General features: G+C 42.6%; 1 protein-coding gene across 1 annotated transcript; it reads left to right on the top strand.

Annotated features, from left to right (window-relative positions):
• Positions 1-2,287: 2,287 nt before the first annotated feature.
• col1a2 (collagen, type I, alpha 2) lies at positions 2,288-20,869 on the top strand (the record flags this gene model as incomplete). Its single annotated transcript, XM_080531805.1, has 49 exons — positions 2,288-2,293; positions 2,672-2,707; positions 3,317-3,400; positions 3,722-3,778; positions 4,406-4,450; positions 4,715-4,768; positions 5,221-5,274; positions 5,455-5,508; positions 5,627-5,680; positions 6,183-6,236; positions 6,620-6,664; positions 7,073-7,171; positions 7,463-7,516; positions 7,859-7,957; positions 8,174-8,218; positions 8,471-8,569; positions 8,761-8,814; positions 8,923-9,030; positions 9,271-9,324; positions 9,712-9,810; positions 9,979-10,032; positions 10,280-10,378; positions 10,532-10,585; positions 10,747-10,800; positions 11,077-11,130; positions 11,366-11,419; positions 11,626-11,670; positions 12,070-12,168; positions 12,445-12,552; positions 12,846-12,899; positions 13,027-13,080; positions 13,817-13,870; positions 14,157-14,210; positions 14,394-14,501; positions 14,817-14,870; positions 14,996-15,049; positions 15,223-15,384; positions 15,566-15,673; positions 15,982-16,089; positions 16,239-16,292; positions 16,541-16,648; positions 16,922-16,975; positions 17,413-17,520; positions 17,746-17,799; positions 17,910-18,017; positions 18,483-18,729; positions 18,937-19,121; positions 19,413-19,655; positions 19,920-20,869. The coding sequence occupies 49 exons, from the start codon at positions 2,288-2,290 to the stop codon at positions 20,064-20,066; spliced, it is 3,993 nt and encodes a 1,330-aa protein (XP_080387931.1). The 3' UTR covers positions 20,067-20,869.
• Positions 20,870-23,703: the final 2,834 nt, after the last annotated feature.

Raw genomic sequence — 23,703 nt, 5'->3', positions numbered from 1 at the left:
TATCTCGAGGAAAATAGATATTTCACTCTCAAGTTTTCAACTTTTTATAGAAATACATTATTGTAATGTAAGGCCTCTCACCTCGTCCTTGTTGAGAGCTATGGCAGTGTTATATATACTTAACATGTAAAATATAAGACTGTCAAACTTTGATATATATTTTTGCTTATAATAACATTACTTTGGTTAAGTAATATATGGCTACTTTTAGGGAGCTTTTTTTATTACCAAAAAAACAAACAAATTGCGTCACCTTGTGGCGAGGTAAGGACATGACACACTTTTGGGAGGAGGTGCACCCCTACAGGAGCAGACAGAGCAGGTAGTTATTATATTTTGCCACTTGAGGACACCAACGAGATGCATCTCACTAGTATTATATGGTGGTTCTTCAAACATATTTGAATGTTTAATGTATTTTTAATGTATTCTATCAAATTAACAGTTACAGCAATTTTACATTTGTAGTCAAGAGAATAGGATAGAAATGGACGGGATAGGAAAGAATATGCTATAATTTGCTGAGGTATGTAATTTACTGTGCTCACTATAGCTTTATAGCCACGTATCCATAATTACAGTATTTCCTATGTCCACTGCACCACTAGGCCAAAGTGTTGTTTTCCTCTGGGAATGAGCACCTGCACATGCCTGTTAACAGCTGACAAACTTTTTTAATGGCAATCACATTCACAGGAAGTGGACAACAGGGTGGCATATATTATGTTTGAATTCTTTTTTTTAAGATAGCTGTGGATACATGTTAGAAGGCTATTAAATTAAATCTCTACAGAGCCCATGATCAAACTAGGCCTAATGAAAACAACAGGCCTACAAAAAACTAATGGCAATACAGCTTTGATTATTTTGTTTGCATAATCTTTTAGATATTAGCAGCTTTGATAGTTTGATAGCTTATCACTTTTATATGGTTTTGTTTTATGTAGCCTTTTAGTTGTTAATGGTATACTCTATATTAGTAGTCTTGTCAGGTTTCACTCTAATGTAAGAGCCAGTATGTACCAGAGGAGTAATCTAATCTACAATAGGCCTATACTGTATTTATGTCTAAATGATTTACCAAATAGTTCTTTGGCTCTCTAGATAGGAAAACATAGCAGATTCCATTGAATAGATTGTCATGAAAAGCTATTTGTGTTCAGCAGGTATGAATTCAGATCGCCACATTTAACCTCAATTGAATGTTTTTAGACTCATGAAGTGATCATGTTCTAACAGAGTATGTCTTTCTCCCCTCTCCTCCTCCTCCTGATCATCCTTTTTGTTGCAACTTCACAGACTCGGTTAGTACATTCGCATGAAATTATCTATCAAAACAGTATTTAGAAATGTTTTTACCTGTTTGCTCTGTCTTGGCTTTGACTTCTTGGTGATCTTCGGTGAATAGATCCCTCTTTCCACAATTTGTGCAATCTCAATGATAACAGAGCGTTACCCCTGAAGCTAGTTATTTTTCTGCTTTTTGCCCATGAATGGGCGAAGGTCCTATTGGCCAGAGCTAATGTCAGTGAAAGGTAAAACCGCCTGTGCTGGTGTACCCTTGGGGCCTGGCACAATGGGGCCTTTAATAAGCCCTCATAGAGGAGAAGAAGCTGAATGTGTGAACCCAAGCTAAACATGGGACAGAAATCCCAGACTTGGGTTTGGGATGGACCGAGGCTGTAAAATGTATACTAGACTTTCATCTCATTATATAATGCCCCATTGCTTGTTGTGAGTCTGTTATAACTGAGATTACAACAAATTGCTCATGTGAATATTATTTCACTGTAGTTATAGCAGATGGTGTTTTAAAGGGGCAATATGTTTGCAAGGAAAATTGAGGATTATTGACTACAGTGTACAGGGGTCTGTACACTGGACGGTAACCTACTTCCATCATGCAACATTAATCAAGGCTCTGGCCTGAGACCAGTCCTATAGTGCTCCTTTAGACATCATACTGCAATTGTGAATCATATTGATTAGGTCCTTTACCTATATCAGGTTCTATTATTACCGTAGTTTGATTTGTGTTTCTGATTCCTGCATGAGCATGTAGGCCAGATGGTGGCCAAATGATAATGGACTGTGCATGCATGATGTATGGTTTTATGTCATTAAAGACTAATATGCTTGTATTGGCAAAAGACAGGGATGAGTAAAGATGAATGGTTGATATAGCCTACATGTTGAATGACATAAGAAACCTGAAAAGACTGAATAAATAAATCTTGCATTTATTTATCTTGTTTTTTTATTTAGGACTTACTTAAGGTGAGCAAATATGAACGTATATGTCATTTCTTATGTGCCATGTAGTGTGTGGCCGCACACAGTCTACTGTAGGTCAAAAGGTCATTATTATGATCTACTATTAAGTCTAGTCAATGTGTGCTGTTGACCAATACATGAACATTGATGTATTAACGTGCTTGTCCTCGAACAGCAAGGTCATTTAAAAAAATTAATTTTGACATCTACCAGATTACCTTCAACTGCCATTTAGGTTCTGGTTATAGAAAAATAAACACAATTATGTTTGATTTAGTGGTCTAGTTCAGATTAAATGCAATAACCTGCGATGCAAGAGGCATGTTTAACCACTAATAACCCAGTTTTAGGTGTTTTTTATTGTTAATAATATGATTATGTAATTTTCCCACCATAGGGCCCCAGAGGAGACAAAGGACCTCGAGGTGACAGGGTAAGAGAAACTACTGCTTTTTGGGACAAATATAAAATGCTTTAAATGATCTATTCCTATTTTTTTTTAATGTTATGATATTATTTTCTCGGTATGTAAATGTTGCATTTCGGGGGTCTATGAGTCATCACATGCATGTCTCTGATAGGGTTTGATGACGTAGTTTGACCCTGTTGCGTTTGATAAGCCACACCCTCTGTTTACATGACATGAGGCCTACATACTCAATGTTTACAACAATATCCATAGGTGTATTTTTACCCAGATATATACAAAAATATTATTATGAATGATTTATATAATTAACTTTTTTATTATTATTATTTGTTTACTAATGATTTAATTTATTCAATTTTAGGCCTAATGTAAATGTACAACTGTACATGAAAGCTATATTACAGGACAGTGTAACTGTGGGTCATTACAATAAAAACAAAACAGAATAGAAATTGAAAATAATTAAAAATATAACATCAGAAGATGAAGAAAAGAACCTTACAGTATAGGAATAACACCAGGACTATTTATATAATGTAGCCTATGTAGTCTCTCCACTCATACACATGTTCATTGATATGGATTTTTGATTTCTCTATTTCTCTTCTATAGGGTCCCCAAGGTACTAATGGAAGAGACGGCAAACCCGGACTCGACGGACCCGCTGGACCACCTGGCCCCCCTGGACTTGGAGGAGTAAGATCATTGTTTTCACCCAAAAATTGTCAGACAAGGCTCTGCTGCATATAATGTGTTCCAGGGTGTGTGTATGACCCTGTGACCAAGTGCTCTTTGAGTCCAACTGGGTGGTCTTCTAGTGCAGTGTCATGCTTTATTCCATTGACCCCATGACCTTATTACCTGATGACCTTTGACCCATGACCCCTTGACCCCTGTGACAGCTTAAAAACCTTGAGATTACGGTACATTAAATGTTGTTGTTACATTGTTATTAGAGTATCATTACAGATGATAACATTTGTTGTCTTTCTTCTTTTTGTCTTCTTCCTTTGACAGAACTTTGCTGCTCAGTATGATGGAGCTAAAGGCCCTGATGCTGGCCCAGGACCCATGGTGAGTCTGCCACACAGTATCAGATGGATCATACCCATCTCTCACAGACAGTTCAGCTTCCCTTTGGATCATCAGCACTTTATCACCAAGCTTGGAGCAGCTGTTTCACTATTACACTATTACTATCATTCATATCTGGACTTACCAAAAGCAAAAGCAATTGATTCTGTTATCATATAATAGCATGGGTAACTCAAAAGGCACTGCTGCCATTGCTGACCATTACATACAATACGAAGAAGAAATACTCATGTATATCATGGATAACAACCAAATATGGCCATTGTGAGCCATGTGGATACAGTATCTCCTGTTGTTTCTGTGGCTACTCTCTACTGTCCATAGCTATATATAGATAATGATACAGTTTAATGCTTCATACAAATCTCATGAATCTTTCATGCTTATTCAGCAAATTCAATTCACCTGAATCATAAACCTCTACAATTCTGATTTGGATAGGTTTTTGATGAGATTGCAGGCACTTTTGATGATTTGCCCCATTCTTAATTCCAAACACTACAACACTGACACATTCACTGATAACTGTGCACTTTTGATTGTGCCTTCAATTCTACATTTTGATTTTGATAACAGTATTGTTGTTGTTGTTTTTAATCTCCTCAGGGTCTGATGGGAACCAGAGGCCAAGGTGGACCTCCCGGCTCCCCTGTAAGTACACCTACAGACTCCCCATACCTAACCATACCTAACCCTTTACAACATTAGAATGATGAAGACCTAATCCTATACAACATTAGAATGATGAAGACCTAACCCTATACAACATTAGAATGATGAAGCAATTTTGGATTGTACAGTATATAGATCCCATATATCCCACCAAACTGTCTATACAGCAAACGGATCACATTTTGGATATCAATATCTAATTATATGACATCACTCATCATTGTGTATTTTGCTCCTCAACAGGGACCCCAAGGATTCCAGGGACATGCTGGAGAGCCCGGAGAGCCTGGACAGACTGTAAGAGCACTCTCTTCATACATCCACAGATAGATCTATGTCACATGTCTTTGTTAAAGACATATAATATCCTATGCCCCTTATCCCACACCCCTATCCCATCCACACTTTGAATCTAATACAGCCCCACTCAGTGATACCTCATGGTCTATTTGAGCTAAACATAGTCCATTTGGGCTAATAGATAATTCACTTACTTAGACAAATGTATTTGTTGTAAGTCACTTTGGATAAAGGTGTCTGCTAAATGGCAAAAATGTAAATGTAAATATAAACAGATCGATCATTGATTAGTCGTATCTGTGAACAAAGATCAGTACAGTATGTTTACAGTTTCAGCCAGGACACATAATCAGGCATATACAATGACTCACAGAAAGGCACCCCGAAACTCAGGATTGGACTGTGACCTTAACCTGACCTCTGACCTTTGTCTCTCTCTCTCTTCCAAGGGCCCCCTCGGTGCTCGTGGACCCCCTGGCCCTCCTGGCAAATCTGGCGAGGATGTAAGTAAACCAGTTCATAAATCTCATTTTTATATAGTTCCTCCTCTTTCATTCTAGAAAATTATGGAAAAAAAATATATGACGACCTTTTTCTTGTAGAATTCCAGCAACAGAATTTGCTGTTTACTATTGTTGTTTACCGTTCCACATCTGATGCAACCTGTCTTTATTCACTAACAGGGTAACAACGGCAGACCTGGCAAGCCTGGAGATAGAGGAGTTGCTGGAGCTCAGGTCAGTGATAGATAAACAAATACACGTGTAACACTTCAAAAGTCATGATACATTCTATTGTCTACATTAAGTTAACCAACAATTGCAACAAATGAACAAATATGCTTTTTCTCTATAGGGTGCACGTGGATTCCCCGGAACCCCCGGACTTCCTGGAATGAAGGGACACAGAGTGAGTAGTCCCACTGTCCAAAATGTGGTCTCTCAACTGTGCAGTTGTAACATACTTATTCAACCCTGGAGCTAAAATCAAAAGAAATATGCCATGTGATCAATGAGGAAGAGTACTTCCATCACACCCTACCTAGAAAGTGATTAATTGTACAGGTGATTAAAGAATACTACACCACCTCTCACAATTGCATCATATCCCACATTTCACTTCCTATTTCCTGCCTCCCACATCCTGTTTTAACCCACTTCCTCATGAAGTGATCTGGGGATTATGGAGTTGAGTGAGAATATTGATATTCAAATTCAATGCGAAAGGCAGATATCGTTAACTGATGCAGGAATAATACTGTAGTTTCTACCGGATGAAGATAGATCATGTGTTTATTTTAGCTTTATTTATACAAAAATGTTCAAACTAAAGTCTCTGCATTGGATAATCCATGTCATCTGGCTCACAAAGCTACTGATCAGGATGCTAACCAATCATCGTTGTGCTCCAGGGTTACACTGGTCTGGATGGACGCAAGGGAGAGCCTGGTGGAGCTGGATCTAAGGTAATGTTTAAACAACATCCACCTCAATCACAACCGTGTCTTCTTAACCCTGTCAAACCCCCAAAAGTTGCGCAGCTCTATCTCAAAGGTGTCACAGAGCCCTAACTCTGTATAGAGACCTCATGAGACTACATGACTTTGACAGCATTAGGGTTAGACACATTAAGATGATAACAGTGATTCTTCATTGATAGATTACTCCAATGGCAATGATCGCTTTACCCCCCCACAATAGTCAACATTTTGTATTGCTTTTTACAGTACCATTTCCATTTTCATTATAGCCCACTTTCCAATGTCAACCTACTGTTCTAATGTTACATTAACACTCACCATAACTTGGCCTCATAATTTCAATATGTGTCTTCCTGCTTCTCCTTTAGGGTGAGAATGGTGCCCATGGTGCTAATGGAACCCCCGGACAGGCGGTGAGTTTAAACCTCAACACATTACTAACTCTTTTCTGCCACAATCATCATTCACGCATTGCTCATTTGTTTTATATGAAAGCAACTGTCCCACGTAGACCATACAGTACACATAGTCTTAGGTGCCAGGCCAAAGGTACTTAGGTGCCAGGCCATTAACAACAGAAGGTGGCACTTGCACAGCTGAGCCTGAATTCACCATCTATTCGGTTATTCAGCTATTTGTCACACGAAAAGATACTCAGCTACAGTATTTCAGCATAAACGCATTGTATTCACATCCAGTTAGTTGATGGTCTAAGATTGCAATGGACATACTGTACAGTGGAGATGAGAGGGTGCTGTAACCTTATCACAGAGTCTTGTGATGACCCTGGTATGTTTCTCTCTATTTGTTCATCTACCTAGGGATCTCGTGGTATGCCTGGCGAGAGAGGCCGTGGTGGCCCTGCTGGCCCTGCTGGTGCTCGTGGAGCTGATGGCAACACTGGACCCGCCGGCCCTGCTGTGAGTGTCTCCTCTTTGATCCCAATGGCCTATTACCCTTTACCCTGACTGGATCATCCAGGAATGGTCTCATGCAGAAAATGACAGTAGGAGATACAGTAGATAGAAGAACAGTTAGAACTTCTAGCACAAATTCTCAAGAATAAAAATGCTAAATTGATCCTAGATCAGGATCTATGGAAGCTTGGTACACCTTACACCCATGCAGCTCTTGACTGTTACCTCTTACCCCCCCCCCCCCCCCCCCCCATGTCACTGACCTCATCACTTGTTTCTATTTCCTGTTTCCAGGGTCCTCTTGGATCAGCTGGTCCCCCAGGTTTCCCCGGTGCCCCTGGCCCCAAGGTGAGTTTGATGACCATTTCCAACACCTCATCCTCAGCATGGCCATTAGAATGTCATGACACATTAGAATGTCATGGACACTAGAGAAGATTCCCAGTATAGTGCTGTGACCTGAGGAACGTTTCTCAATTGGTTCCTAGACAATCACATTGATTGTATTGATTGATTGGTTGAATTGAAAGAAGGTATTCACTATCATTTCAATCTCACCTGGCCATTGGATCATTAGATACTTACTGTAGTATCCCCATGGGAATTATTCTACCTTACTACATGTCCATGTCCATGTCCCCATTAGGTTAGATTATGTGATTCTGACAGTGTGTTATTCTTCTGTGACAGGGAGAGGTTGGTGGTGCTGGTGCCTCTGGTCCAGGTGGACCTCAGGGAGGAAGAGGAGAGCCTGGTGTCAATGGTGCTGGTGGCCCCACTGGTCCCCCTGTAAGTACTGTATAACACTAAAACCCTCACCGTGTCAAATATCTATCATCTTTGGTCTACTCATTATTTCAAAACTTCTGGATACAGTACCTCTCATAACATACATCCATGGTAATATTTTGCATTGCTGATTGATTTCCTGTTGCTGTGTTACCCTATACAGAACACACTTTTTTACTTCCCTAAACCTTGTTTTTCCTGATCCTCTTGTTCTAGGGTAACCCTGGTAACAATGGTCTGAATGGCGCCAAGGGAGCTGCTGTAAGTATACTGGCCACTGGTGCCCATTGAGCAGACAGGTCAAAGGTTATAAAAGGTCATCAGACAGGAGTCAGATGTAGAATCTTGATGTACCTGTACACTTTGTGTTATGCTGACAGAATGACTTGATTCGAGTAATGTTTCTGCATTATTAGTGATTATTCACCATATTTTGAATGAAATAACGCAAGGTAGAATCCCTCATTGGAATGTAACCAAGCGTGTCCCTCTCTCCTGTGGTGTGTCCTGTAGGGTCTCCCCGGTATTTCTGGAGCACCTGGTTTCCCCGGCCCAAGAGGAGGATCCGGCCCACAGGGCCCTCAGGGATCTGCTGGCCCCAGAGGTCTTGGTGTAAGTACCAGCTGACTCACTGATCTTCCGACCCACACACTGACTTATAAACCCAGTATGGTGTACATTCACTGTGGTTCGAAAGGCTATTGGCTATAAGAGACAAGCCAAAAGACAAGACCAAAAAAAAAGATCTCAAAATCTATATGAACATTGTTTGATGATCCGTTTATGTTTCTTTCTGACTTCAGGGTGACCCCGGACCCGCTGGTTCAAAGGGAGATGGTGGTGCCAAGGGAGAGCCTGTAAGTATGCACTGGTTAGGACGGTGTATGATGTTAGTATTGTAATGTTGTGTTAGTACAACGTGTCTATGAATGGTTGGTTTCTAATCTCTCTGCTCTCTTTTTCAGGGTCACTCTGGTGCTCAGGGACCTAGCGGCCCCGCTGGTGAGGAGGGCAAGAGAGGCCCAACTGGCGAGGCTGGCGCAACTGGCCCTCTTGGCAACCGTGGAGCAAGAGTGAGTACCAGAACCTGCCTTCGGTCTTAAGAGTTTGTTTAATTAGGTTGTGCAGTATAACAACCACGGTGACAATTGACAGTGACATCTTCAGTGATGTGACAACAGGTGGTGTTACGATGCAGTGGCCCTAACACAATTCACTCACACAGATCAAGTTCACTACTTTTTCTCTCAGATGTGTCATGGTACTCAGAGTTGAGTGAGTGGTTGACTGATGTGTGTCTCTGTTTCTCACAGGGAGCTTCTGGCACTCGTGGTCTGCCTGGTCTGGAGGGAAGAACTGGTCCCATTGTAAGTATCAAAGAACTGTCTTGTCACACAAGATCGTGAAACAAAATACAGCAAAGGATGATAGGCGCATACTATTAGTGAGGCACACTAAGGCGTATCCCATATCACCATATCAAGGTCCCTGGTTCGATTCCGGCCATCAACATATCCTGCATATCATCCCCCCTCTATCTCACCCATCCTTCCCGTCAATCTCTACTGCCTCTATCCCAATAAAGCAGAAGTGCCATAAAATCATATAAAAAAAATAAGTATATATATACTATATATAATAAATGGACAAAAACACACCAGCTACATTTATCTGGTTCCTATTCCTCACACATACACAGTAATGAGTGCTCCACTGTTATACATGCAGTATATAACTCATATTCTCTTTGCCAGGGTATGCCCGGAGCCCGTGGCGCCACCGGCCCTGGTGGAGCTCGTGGTCCCCCTGGTGATGCTGGCCGTGCTGGCGAGCCTGGTCTGACTGGCGCTAGAGTAAGTATCACACACACACACACACATAAACACACACACACACACACACACACCACACACACAATTTGCTCAGGCTTAAGTCTCAGTGTTGTACATAAGGCTATACTTGGATGAGATCACAAAGGGTTTGTGAACTACAGGTGGCTAACCCATTCTCTCTGTCCACAGGGTCTCCCTGGAAGCTCTGGCAACGGTGGACCCCCCGGCAAGGAAGGCCCCGTTGTGAGTATACCTCCACCTTGAAATACTACACATCCATCTTCCCTCATATGGATCACCTCGAATCATACAAAACTGCATGAAGCTGGTAGTAATCATAATAGAGTGCGTTCAGATGCTTTCACAAGGCCTCAAAGCACGTTTACATTGTGGGGTAGGTAACTCCCATCATCCACCACCAATGTCGAACTCCTACTTATTGGTGTTGTGCCTGATCTGACCTCTGTTGGTGTTCTGCTTCTTGCTTCAGGGTGCTTCTGGTCAAGATGGTCGCTCTGGTCCCCCAGGCCCAAATGGACCCAGAGGCCAGCCCGGTAACATCGGATTCCCTGGCCCCAAGGGACCCGGAGTAAGTAGAACCCGAAAGTGGGGCCATAGATACAAAAAAAAGATGTTTGTTTAAAACATTGACATTTTGGCCATGCTTGCCTTTATCAGAATGGATCCAATCCAAATGATCATCTGACATTCTCATGGTCTTCCTGATTTTCTTCCTCCCCAGGGTGAGGGTGGCAAGCCCGGAGACAAGGGACCTGGTGGCCCCACTGGACTGAGAGTAAGTACACCCACTGAACCAACTGTAGACCAGAGACCAGAGCCAAATAGTCTAAACTGTCAGCGCCATATGACATGTGTCATAAGGGTTAACCCTTAATGCATAATGTTCTTCTGACTGAACTAGTTTGGATCATTGATCATTGCTGTCTTTCTGGTTAGGGTGCCCCTGGCCCCGATGGCAACAATGGAGGCGCTGGCCCTGCTGGAGTTCTGGTAAGCACTGTGATATCTTTAACTCAATTGTATTCACTCACTTACTCTCACTTGCAGTATAAACACTTCACACAACTAGAGTCAAAGGTATTCACATACATTAATCCAGATGTGGCTTGTTATACCATAATAATGTCTAGCCAAATCAGGGATACACACTTATCCATATGTTTATATAATAATATATGTATTATGGTGCCATTGTTTACTATCCCCATGTACATGTCAATGTCTGATTGTCTACAGTGATGACAAGTCTTCTCTCTGCATTCATAGGGAAATGCTGGTGATAAGGGAGAGCAGGGACCCGCTGGAGCTCCTGGTTTCCAGGTTAGCACCATCCTCTCTCTTTCTCTGTTGTTGTCTGGATGGTTTGTTGCCCTCTTGTTTGTATCTTTGAAAAAGAACTGACTCTTCTTCTATTGATACATTGGATATAGCTTAAGTCACCTGTTCCTTCGTAGAACATACAGTATAGTAACAGTAGTGTCTACATAGACTAAAACAATGTCATTTCTTTACTTGTTTATGGGGTTCATAGTTTTCATATGTTTGATCTCCACAGGGACTTCCTGGTCCCGCTGGACCTGGTGGTGAGACTGGCAAGTCTGGAGACAGGGTGAGTAACACAAACATCAATTAGTTAGTCAAGGAATACATTCATTTATCCAATTTGAGGATCCAATTTTTAACAATCCACAACATCCACAGTAGATCTATTGGCATATTATAATGTTATATACTCTTTATTTAACCATTTCACCATTCAACGTATTTCACCATACAGAAATGTAACACACATTGTCTTCTCCCATCTGTCAATAGGGAATCGCTGGTGACCAAGGAATTCCCGGACCTGGTGGTGCCAAGGTAAGTCCAAACCTCTCACCACTGAAACAGTGGCCCCCCTGACACCTATCCACCTACACACCTGTAAACTGTGTCAGCTACTGGTCAGCTACACCCCTGCATATACACTGTCCTCCCACATTGATATACCGTAGTAACAAACATAATGTCCATCTCAAAACACTTGTACAGTTGTACAGTTTGTATTGTAATCATGTGCCCTTGCTACACCATCACTGAGCCCTTTTCAGTCCAGACACCTACACTCACCTATATACAGTATCCTGTTCGCTTACTGTACACACTGTTCAATCCAACTGAAACATACATCTATAGATAAGTAGTTTGTAATGTGTAGTTCTTAACATGAGAGACCCTGACTGGCTCTACCTCTCTGTCTCTGTCTCTGTCTCTGTCCAGGGAGAGCGTGGTAACCCCGGCCCTGCTGGCTCTGCTGGAGCTCAGGGAACCATCGGTGCTCGTGGACCCGCTGGAACTCCTGGCCCCGATGGTGGCAAGGTAAGCATAGTGGCATCCGACAGCACCCACGGTAGTGGAAGTGGCGACACTAAAACGTATATAACAAACAGGGAAACTGGTAGTGTTGGTGAACTGTTTTTGAACAGGACCCACATGCCAGATTTCATATTAGAGATACACAACAATTATGTGTTATTTACAATATAAGTAGTTAAACGAATCAAAGTCATATTCAAAGGTGAGTGAAAACTGGAACAGTGGAACTAGCGGAAACCGGTGCAGCAGAACTATTCTTTACCATTGTCTCTGTTTCAGGGAGAGCCCGGCAGTGTTGGAGCCGGTGGACAAGCTGGACACCAAGGCGCAAGCGGTATGCCCGGTGAGCGCGGTGCTGGCGGTACCCCTGGAGGCAAGGGTGAGAAGGTAAGTCATCGAAACGTGCCACCTGTGACATACACACAGTAATCCATCGACAGGGCAAACAGAAATATTGGAGCCATGGCTGTTAATAATAATTAACACACACTGCTGCTAAAATGTTACACATGAGGGACCCCATTTTGCATGCATAATGGTGAGCATTTGGACCAGTTTGATTGTGAGTCGCATTTTCTGTTGTGTCATTCCAAAACTAGGATAGACCCACTCTAAAACATGTCTAGTCTATCACTTTGATTCTATCACACTGGCCATAACATATTCTCTCCCCAAACCAGGGTGAGGCTGGACACAGAGGACTTGAGGGAAATATGGGAAGAGATGGCGCCCGTGTAAGTGCCTGTCCAAATCCTGACATCATTTTTCATAATTTAACATCATTAATTTCTATTCTGATCTAATTCAGCTTTACTGTTGTCATGTACAGTAGTCTGACATGTGTACCCATTTCTCTTTTAGGGTGCCCCTGGACCCAGCGGACCCCCCGGACCTTCCGGTGCCAATGGTGACAAGGTAAAGTCTGAAAATCTGCACCCTCAACCACTACCACGGCTGTTTGCAAAGAATTAGAGTAACTTATGTATTCTGAGGGTTGAAGCCTAATGGGGCTACCTTTGTGATGATTCGTCAATTGTATGCACATTATTCACATCATCCAAGATGGTGGAGGCCAAGAATTCTGGTCCGTGGCATCTACAATTTAAGACCATGCAGAAACTCCATTTATGTAGCCTATGACTACAGAGACTCTCTTCACAAGGTCAACCTATGGAGTAGTACATCTTGTTGAATATGACCGTCTTCGAAAAATGTGGACAACCGGAAACCCCTCTCCAGAGAAAAGGACTTTGAACCTTCCACCTATCAGTTCATGAGCTAGAACCTCAACATCGCCCTCTGGTGGACAGTCCTTAATAGCACACTGAAGTTCACTACATTTGATGATGTCATTTCTTAAGGATGGAAACCTGCAATAGACAACTCTTTAACATTTAACTTAAACCATCAGGATATGGCATTTCCTGTTTTGAGAACATACAATTTTGCCATCAATCAACATGCTTTAGCCTGAATAGTAGACCTCCTGTGGGACTTCACAATATTGTGTTATAAAGTTGGTCACTTTCTAACCAACATTTTGTCCAAATGAATTGTATGCCTTCGATGAATGGCTCTTGATATGAGCTGTTGATTAAGTGATTATTTCATTGATTCAGTCCTAACTTTTCTCATCTTCCACCTCTTCCAGGGAGAGTCTGGCTCTTTCGGCCCTGCTGGCCCTGCTGGTCTTCGCGGTGCATCCGTAAGTTTCACCTCCCCTACAAATATCATACATTCACTCATCATCTAATGGATTATCTCAATCAGGATGCACACAGCTAACAACTGAGGAAATCAGAGTTCATAAAGCAAGCAATCAAGGACCATTCAGCTTCAGTTTTTGTGTCAAAATGTCTGCTCAGTTTTTATCAAGAATGACATGATTGATAAAATTGTACCAGTGGTTAGTGAGTGTCTGATCCTTTGGCTGCTTGTCAGTGTCTACTCTCTTTCCATGACTCTCTCTGTGTGTTTCTGCTCTGTTTTAGGGTGAGCGCGGTGAGGGTGGCCCTGCTGGACCCGCTGGATTCTCTGGACCCCCTGTAAGTGTTCATCCAGTTGACACCATGACTGCTTATTGCAAACACATACAAGACACCAAAACAACAACTCCAATTAGAGCTGAACTTTATCCCCTGAACTTTACTCTCTGCAATGCATACACATTCAACTACTTTATGTTGTGTGGGTACTGACCCAAGTTCTCTGTTGTCTGTCTTCTACAGGGTGCTGATGGTCAGCCTGGTGCAAGAGGAGAGAGAGGACCCGGTGGTGGAAAGGGAGACGTTGGACCCGCTGGCCCTGCTGGTCCCGCTGGACAATCTGGACCCTCTGTAAGTCCAACTGATAAAACCTTCTCTCCAGTAACATACAGGATATAGGTACACTCAGTAAGAACAGTATCCATTCACAGTGTGAGCCTACCTCACCAGAAGCAAATCAGTTGATCCGGTTTGTAACACAATCTAACCTTTCCTAATGTGACCCCCTCTGAATCTCATATGTCCCCGTTTAACTTATCAGAGCAGGAATAACCAACAACCATTTACATAGACAGTTCATATTTACAGTATATAATCTTCATAGGGAATCCCATTTATATTTTGATTATGTTGACTGACCTTCCTTATCTTTCTTTGCTCGTCTAGGGTGCTGCTGGTCCCGCTGGCCCCCCTGGTGGTCGTGGAGATGGTGGACCTAATGTAAGTACACACACACACACACACACACACACACACACACACACACACGTACAAACAGACATACTGTATTATAATCTTTCTGTCATTAAGTAACCATTGTCAACTCTGTGTGTCCCTTACCTCAGGGTTTAACTGGTTTCCCCGGAGCTGCTGGTAGAGTTGGAGCTTCTGGACCCGCTGTGAGTATTACAGTCGTTTCTGTGAACAAGAATACACACACACACACACACACTCTGAAGCACCCTGGCAATATCATGCTACATAATTGAAACTAAAACATCACAACATTCTTGCACATTTTTAACACAAACACCTCAGTAACCACTTCTCCCCCTCCTTTTCCCTCACACAGGGTATTGGTGGACCCCCTGGCCCTGCTGGCCCATCTGGCAAGGATGGTCCTCGTGGTCTCCGTGGTGATGTTGGACCCGGTGGAGCTCAGGGAGAGCAGGGTATTGTTGGACCCGCCGGTCTTCATGGAGACAAGGGACCCACCGGAGAGGGCGGCCCAGTTGTAAGTCAATGCTCCTATCGAAGCTTACTTACTTCCTCTTACTAATAGATTGTATCAGCAGCACTATGAGGCGAGCTAGACGCATCTAAACAAATAGCTGGTGTCTCTGTTGTGTCACAGTGAATGGTGCTGTACGTTGTGTTTCTCCATCCTTACATCCTGGTCTGTTGTCTCTGTACAGGGTACTCCCGGTATCCCCGGCCCTCCAGGTCAGATCGGCTCTCATGGATTCGTTGGTCTTCCCGGCTCCAGAGGTGACCGTGGTCTTCCTGGCGGTGCTGGTGGTCTTGTAAGTACAAGACATGATTCAAAATGGCTGACCCAGACGATATATTAGTTATAGTTTTATTCATATTTAGACATTATTTATAAAGGGTATGAATATATATATATGTATATATACATATACAGTATATATATATAATTTTGCAAGTGAGCCCTGAACAATATACACAATACAAAATACACACATTAAAGAAGAGCTCATCGACAACATGTGTACTCCTTCATGAGCATGTCTCTAAATAAGGTCTTAAATATTTACTAGGTATATAACTGTATAACTGGGTTAACCCATTGATGCTCTGTGTCATTCAGGGTGAGGCTGGTAGACTTGGACCCGCTGGTTCTGGTGGACCCCGTGGACCCTCTGGTAACATTGGCATGCCCGGTATGACTGGTGGCCAGGGAGAGGCTGGACGTGAGGTAATGATTGACTGATTGACCGATTAATTGATTGATCACTTTAAGGGAGGGACTTTGGGTAGGGTGGGTGGAGGGTGGAAATTGGGATTTACACAAGCCCTCATTGGACTCACAACACAATTAACATGGTGTTGCTTGGCCCCCCACAGGGTAGCTCTGGTAACGATGGACCTCCTGGCCGTCCTGGTACCGCTGGACACAAGGTACAATACTCATTAGTACTACACTACACTACTCTATTCATACTCACTTTTCTACTCAATTGCTTTGTTTAACTCACTCACTCACTATTCCACTGAGTACACTATTCAGCTGCTCAGAATTAATCAGTGAACCATAGTTAGCTACAGTCAGTCACTTACGATACATACAATACATATCATACATTTGATGCTTTTACACCTAAACACCGTTGCTTTGACTAAGTCATTTGAACGTTGACACATTACAGGGAGACCGTGGAGAGGGTGGATCCCCAGGAGGTGTGGGAATATCTGGTGCCCCTGGACCCAACGGACCCTCCGGCGCTGTCGGCAGACCCGGAAACCGTGGAGAGTCAGTAAGTGCCACCCCCCCCACCTCCCCCAAGATGGATCCGATTCTGTTGGAGTGGCTGATGATGGGCACATTTATCTGGTTTATGTGAGAACGTTAAGAGCCCAAAATAGCAACAACATGGTCTCTATCACACCCTGGCCTGCACATTAGAGTGTTTGTCTTAGTTTTACATGTACATTACATTACATGAAATAACATACACATAAAACAGACATCACACCTGTTCCAGTGTGTCTATCTCTAGCATGCTGATGTGTCTCTCCTCTCCCTCTAGGGTCCCGGTGGTAGTGCTGGTCCCGCCGGTCCCGCTGGAGCCAGAGGTGGCAACGTGAGTATATACATCCTCTCAGAGAGACTGGGACCGCCCAAATCTCGCCATTGCACCTGTGTCATTCCCCATCTCTATGTCATTCCATATCTCATTCCATTAGACTAGTCACTCTCCATCCTCTCTCTATATAGCTCTATCTGTACAGTATATCCTGATCTCTCCATGTCACCTTAATCACTCCTGATCTCTCCATGTCACCTTAATCACTCCTGATCTCTCCATACCACCTTAATCACTCCTGATCTCTCTATTTGACCTGTTATTTATCAGTCCTCTGTGTCATTCCTGATCTCTGTCCTTCATGAGTTCTGCATTGAACCCATAGTTCCCCATCTTCACTCCATACACTCTGTATCATAGGACGCTTGAATATTCCCTCTTTGAAATGTCATGTTGTTGTTATATGATTTTGTGTCTGTCTATTTGTATTGCAGGGCCCCGCTGGTCCCCGTGGTGAGAAGGGTGTGGCTGGAGAGAAGGGAGATAGAGGCATGAAGGGTCTGCGTGGACATGGTGGTCTGCAGGGAATGCCCGGACCTAGTGTGAGTGATTAGGACCACCACACATCATACAAATAGTGATATATATATATATATATATATAAACAACATAAACAAGAATGAAGATTTCATCCCAGACCTTTGTATGCTTATGTTCTGATACTGTACAGTATGTTACACCAGATCTAATTAGTACAGAGAGAATTGTGACTTATTTCCCCCTCTGGCTGGTCTGTTTTATGTGTTAATAATGTTTCTCTCAAACAGGGATCTTCTGGTGAGACTGGCAACTCTGGTGCCACCGGTCCCTCTGGACCTAGAGTAAGTAGAGCATTTCTAACCGCATTCATTACTCCCTCCATTCCATTTTTTTCAGCCTAGACATAACATGACTGGTCATTGTCATAACTGTCCTATCTGCTCTCTTTCAGGGCCCCGCCGGTCCCCACGGACCTGCTGGTAAGGATGGTAGATCTGGACCCCATGGTGCTATGGGACCCGTTGGTCACCGTGGTCCCCAAGGACACGCTGGACCTGCTGTGAGTATTAGAGCACCTCACTCTCATCTCACACACCTTGTCAGGCAGTCAGCTTCTTATCAAACTTCTATTTTCCCCAAAGAGTAGATATATAGTCAATAGTCTACAGACTAACATAGTCAATAATCTTCTTCATTCATGCACCTTGATTTGACTTGTAGGTAATGGCATACAAGTACACCTTTTCCTCTATCTGCAAGTCAGGTGTTAGTCAACCTACCTGCGCCTTCCTTAGTTTAAAAAGTGACATTATTGATAACAAAAGGTAGTGAGTAAAAGGTTTGTATGCAGGCAGACACTAGCAAATAGACATCTCATCACAAACAGTGTCTAGGTTCACTTACAGCTATTGACAAGCGCTTCAATGATGCATGTGATAGGCTTGTAGCAGGTGAATGTGAGATGATACTTCAGTGACCTTTGAGGTTGAGGTGGTTAGCTAGCTAACTCTGTGCTCGACCACAGGGTCCCAATGGATCTCCTGGTCTGGCTGGACCCCCTGGTCCCTCCGGTGGCGGATATGACGTGTCTGGTGGATACGATGAGTACAGAGCTGACCAGCCTTCTCTCAGAGCCAAGGACTACGAGGTGGACGCCACTCTCAAGTCCCTGAACAACCAGCTTGAGAACATGCTCACCCCTGAGGGCTCCAAGAAGAACCCCGCCCGCACCTGCCGCGACATCAAACTCAGCCATCCTGAGTGGAGCAGTGGTGAGTGGTGGCTTTGTCTGCTCCGGAACTATCCTAGCCCACTTACTCACAGTAATCTCTTCCCTTTCTCAAGTATATTTGAATACTCTCTCTCTCTTAACCCTCTATAAAAAACACTACCTCTCTCACAACCTGCTTCCTTTGAAAATTCAACAGTTCAAGTCAAAAGCCCAATACTCAACTCTTTCTCTCTCCATCCCTCTGCAGGATACTACTGGATCGACCCCAACCAGGGATGCATCATGGATGCCATCAAGGCTTTCTGCGACTTCTCCACTGGCCAGACCTGCATCTACCCTCACCCCGAGAACATCGCCCGCAAGAACTGGTACAGAAACGCCCAGGACAACAAACACGTGTGGTTCGGCGAGACCATCAACGGTGGTACTGAGGTGAGTCGACTGAAAGACAGTTCATCCTTATCTGAACGAGACTGGATAATCTGTACTCGATTGGTGCACCAGTATGATTGACTGTACTATAGTTCGATTGACTAACAATGCACTCTAGATCCGTAACATCATTTTTAGAGATAGAGATCTATAGATCTCTACAATAGTCTCTATCACAGTTCACAGTTCACATAGAAGTGTAGTATGTTATCCTTGACTCAGGTGTTTGCTACTACTTGAGGCGGACATGTTGACGTCACACTAACTCTGTATATGTCTGTGTCTTTGCAGTTCGCTTACAATGACGAGACCCTGAGCCCCCAGAGCATGAACACTCAACTGGCCTTCATGCGTCTGCTGGCCAACCAGGCCACCCAGAACATCACCTATCACTGCAAGAACAGCATCGCTTACATGGACGCAGAGAACGGCAACCTGAAGAAGGCCGTGCTGCTCCAGGGCTCCAACGACGTGGAGCTGAGGGCCGAGGGCAACAGCCGCTTCACATTCAGCGTTCTCGAGGACGGTTGCACCGTAAGTCCCCTTTTCTCACACCATCCCCTTACCCTCTTTCTTCCACTTCTCCCTAATAATGCATGATGACAGATAGATAAACATGTCCAGTATGATGTAGAACTAAGAGTAACTGAATGGTAATGAACCTCTTTGTAGGAGTTAGCCTCTTAAAAGGAGGCTATCATATCTATGAGGGCATTATCATAAGTGAATAAATGTCATGTTTTGATATGCAGTGCACTATTCTGAAACATGGTTTCTCCTTTTGTGCTACCTCCGCAGAGACACACCGGCGAATGGAGCAAGACAGTCATTGAATACAGAACAAATAAACCATCACGCCTCCCCATCCTCGACATTGCACCTTTGGACATTGGTGGAGCTGAGCAGGAGTTTGGTTTGGACATTGGCCCAGTCTGTTTCAAATAAATGGACTCATGATAAATTAAAAAAGAGAGAAAGAAAGAAAAAAAGAAAAATCTCTGCCCTTCTTTCCGTGTTGTTTTTATACTGAATGCTGATTTCCTCTGCACATCCACTTGCTTAAGCTGGGCCCTATCGGAGGGGACCAATGGACTGAACGGAGCGTTGTGCAATGCAAATTAATACAGCAACCCAAAGAGACGCAGGAAAACACCATGTTGTGGGACATGTCATCATTTTGTAAAAAATAAAAGAAGTGTAATAAAAACGCTGAAAGTATGCATCACTTTGTGGTCTTTGTATATCTTCCAAAGAGGAGGTTTAAAACCACAATTTCCAAACAAAAGGTTTAAACTACCTCATGCCTGTATTTTAGAAAATAATCTTGAAATACCTGATCCACAGCTTAGATGTTATGAGTTCTAAGGCTTCAAGCTCTGTCCTGTTCAAAGGTGCTCAATTACTTGAAGCAGAGATCTATGGTGCTAATATGCAGCTGTGGAGGAAACCACTTTCACTGTATTATTTTGTATTGACTTTGAGGAGTCTTGCACAGGCCCCCCCTGATAACCCCCATTTTAAGCAGGTGGAATATTCCAAATCTGATGTTTGTCTGGTTTTGACTTTTTTTTTTATTGGTTTTATTTCCATTTTTGTTTAGGTATTTTTTTTTCAGGCATTCTACTCTTCATTTTACCCTCCCAGTGTTCATGCTGACAGCACATTTCATCGATTTTTGAATGGGTTTTAGGCGACCTCTCTCTCTCAAAACGAAACCACAAAGTTTATTGTACCTATTTTGTATATGTGAGATGTTTAAATAAATTGTGAAAAGTTCTGAAATAAAGCATGTCCAATGTTCCAAAACCCACCATTCATTTCATGTTTTATGATATTATTAAATGAGGTTGGAGATGAAAGCTTGTTTTGTGTTTTTGGTTAAACAGAGGAAACGTAACTCTTGTTTCAATCTAGAATCCTCTAAAGGAGCACACAGACCTTAACTGTAATGCAAATCCTTTCCAAAATCATCTTTGCTTCTTTTGTATAAGTTTTATAAAGAAGGCAAAAGCTAACTTATTGGCTGGTCAATCAAGTACTAATACCAGATATTGATTTACAATTTTCTGTTTAAATTGTTACTTGAAAACATACAAAGACATCAAATGCCTTTGTTATCCAAGGCATCATGTGACTGCTCTGTAATGAATGACATGATGATGAACTACATTTGTATTCCTGCACCACCGACCAGTCAGCAACTGCAAGTGTCTATCTAGCGCCACTCAGTGGCCAAATTAGTCATTAGCCAAGGAAAGACAAGTGACCTCAGCTCACACACAGAAACAGGAAAAACGTATAATCTTTGGTTCACCCTGCCCTAAAAAAGGAACTGGAGTATATGCTTGCGTCCCAATAGTCTCCTCTTTATTCCTCTCATTCATCGCTTCCTTCTCAAAATGGATTTCAAGAGATGTAATATTCCTCCTGTTCTTCTCCAATTCTTGAGAAGGTAGCTAGGAAAGAGGATGCTAGGAATAGAGGGAAGACTATTGGGACAGAACCTCTGTCTTTGTTCAAATGCTCTAAGAATGTGTCCTTTCTTTTTTCTTTTTTTAAATGTCTTCCTTCTTAAAGTAAGCACTAATCTACCTTGACTTTGGTGTGAGCATTCGTGTACTTTGTCATTCCTTTACTGATCAGCCATTAGGCCTACCTCAAGTAAGGGAGGGAGCAAGAAATTAGTCTTGGTTGACTACTAGGACAGCATCATTAGACCCCTTTTTCTTTTCTTTTTTAAAGAATATTTTCATTTGGGGAAATAAGAGGACATACAATAAAATATTGCTCTTCCGTACAATCTCGGAGCCAGCGTTTAGCGTGTCATACGCAAAAGCCACAGTCATACAAATACCAAAATAAAATAAATAAATATGACACCTGACAAGTAGGACAACACAGATTGTTCTCTGCCGTTTTTATTAAAGTGATCTATATAATATCCCCAACTCTTATGAAATACAGCGTCCTCCACAATTATTGGCGGCCCTGGTAAAGATGAGTAAAAAGGGTTATAAAAATTCACCTCCTGGAGAATTAGCTTAATGTCACACTGAAAAAATGTATAAACATCCAACCTTTAATTGAAATGAATGTATTCTGTAATTATTTCCAACAAACCCATGTGTATGACAATTAATGGCACCCCTGCATTTCATACTTTGTACAACCTCCCTTTGTCAATAAAACAGCACTGAGTCTTCTCTTGTAACATAATAAGGTTGGAGAATACAGAGCAAGGAATCTGAGACCATTCCTCTTTACAGAATCTCTCCAGATCATCCCGGGTCCTAGGTCCCCTCTTCTCTCCTCTCCTCTTCAGCTCAGCCCATATGTTTTCAATGGGGTTTAGGTCAGGGGACTGAGGTGGCCATGGCAGAAGCCTGATTTTGTGTTCAGTGAACCATTTTTGTGTTGATTTGGATGTATGCCCAGTGTCCACAGGGTATGGCATGGCGTTGCAAAATTGAGTGATAGCCTTCCTTATTAAAAATTCCTTTAACCTTGTACAAATCTCCCACGTTACCAGCACCAAAGCAGCCCCAGACCATCACATTACCTCCACCATGCTTGACAGATGGCGTCAGGCACTCTTCCAGCATCTTTTTATTTGTTCTGCATCTCACAAATGTTCTTCTGTGTGATTCAAACACCTCAAACTTCGATTTGTCTGTCCATAACACTTTTTTCCAATCTTCCTCTGTCCAATGTCTGTGTTCTTTTGCCCATATTAATCTTTTCCTTTTATTGGCCAGTGTCAGATATGGCTTTTTCTTTGCCACTCTGCCTAGAAGGCCAGCATCCCGGAGTCGCCTCTTCACTAGACGTTGACACTGGCGTTTTGCGGGTACCATTTAATGAAGCTGCCAGTTCAGGACCTGTGAGGCGTCTATTTCTCAAACTAGAGACTCTAATGTACTTGTCTTCTTGCTCAGTTGTGCACCGGGGCCTCCCACTTCTCTTTCTACTCTGGTCAGAGCCTGTTTGTGCTGTTCTCTGAAGGGAGTAGTACACACCGTTGTAGGAAATGTTCAGTTTCTTGGCAATTTCTCACATGGAATAGCCTTCATTTCTAAGAACAAGAATAGACTGTCGAGTATCATATGAAAGTTCTCTTTTTCTGGCTATTTTGAGAGTATAATCAAACCCACAAATGTGATGCTAGGCAAACTGGCTAGTATAGTCGCTCTATGTGTAGAGGGCTGCAAGGGAATTTTCCTGGCTACATAGTGTACAGGTTTTTGCTTTTGCCTGCTTGTGGCTCTGTCAGTATGTGAAGCGCATTGAGTTTCATCTTGTAAGAAATGCGCTATACAAATAAAATTTGATTTGATTTGATTTGATGCTCCAGATACTCAACTAGCTCAAAGGAAGGCCATTTGTATAGCTTCTCTAACCAGCAAAACCGTTTTCAGCTGTGCTAACGTAATTGCACAAGGGTTTTCAAGGTTTTTCTAATCTATTAGCTTTTTAACGCGATTAGCAAACACAATGTACCATTAGAACACTGGAGTGACGGTTGCTGGAAATGGGCCTCTATACACCTATGTAGATATTCCATTAAAAAACAGATGTTTGCAGC

The sequence above is a fragment of the Nansenia antarctica genome, assembly GCF_963989245.1.
Source record: "Nansenia antarctica genome assembly, chromosome: 5".
NCBI classification, from domain to species: Eukaryota; Metazoa; Chordata; class Actinopteri; order Argentiniformes; family Microstomatidae; genus Nansenia; species Nansenia antarctica.
The sequence above is the reverse complement of the archived record's forward strand: the minus strand, read 5'-3'. Positions and strand labels throughout refer to the sequence as shown.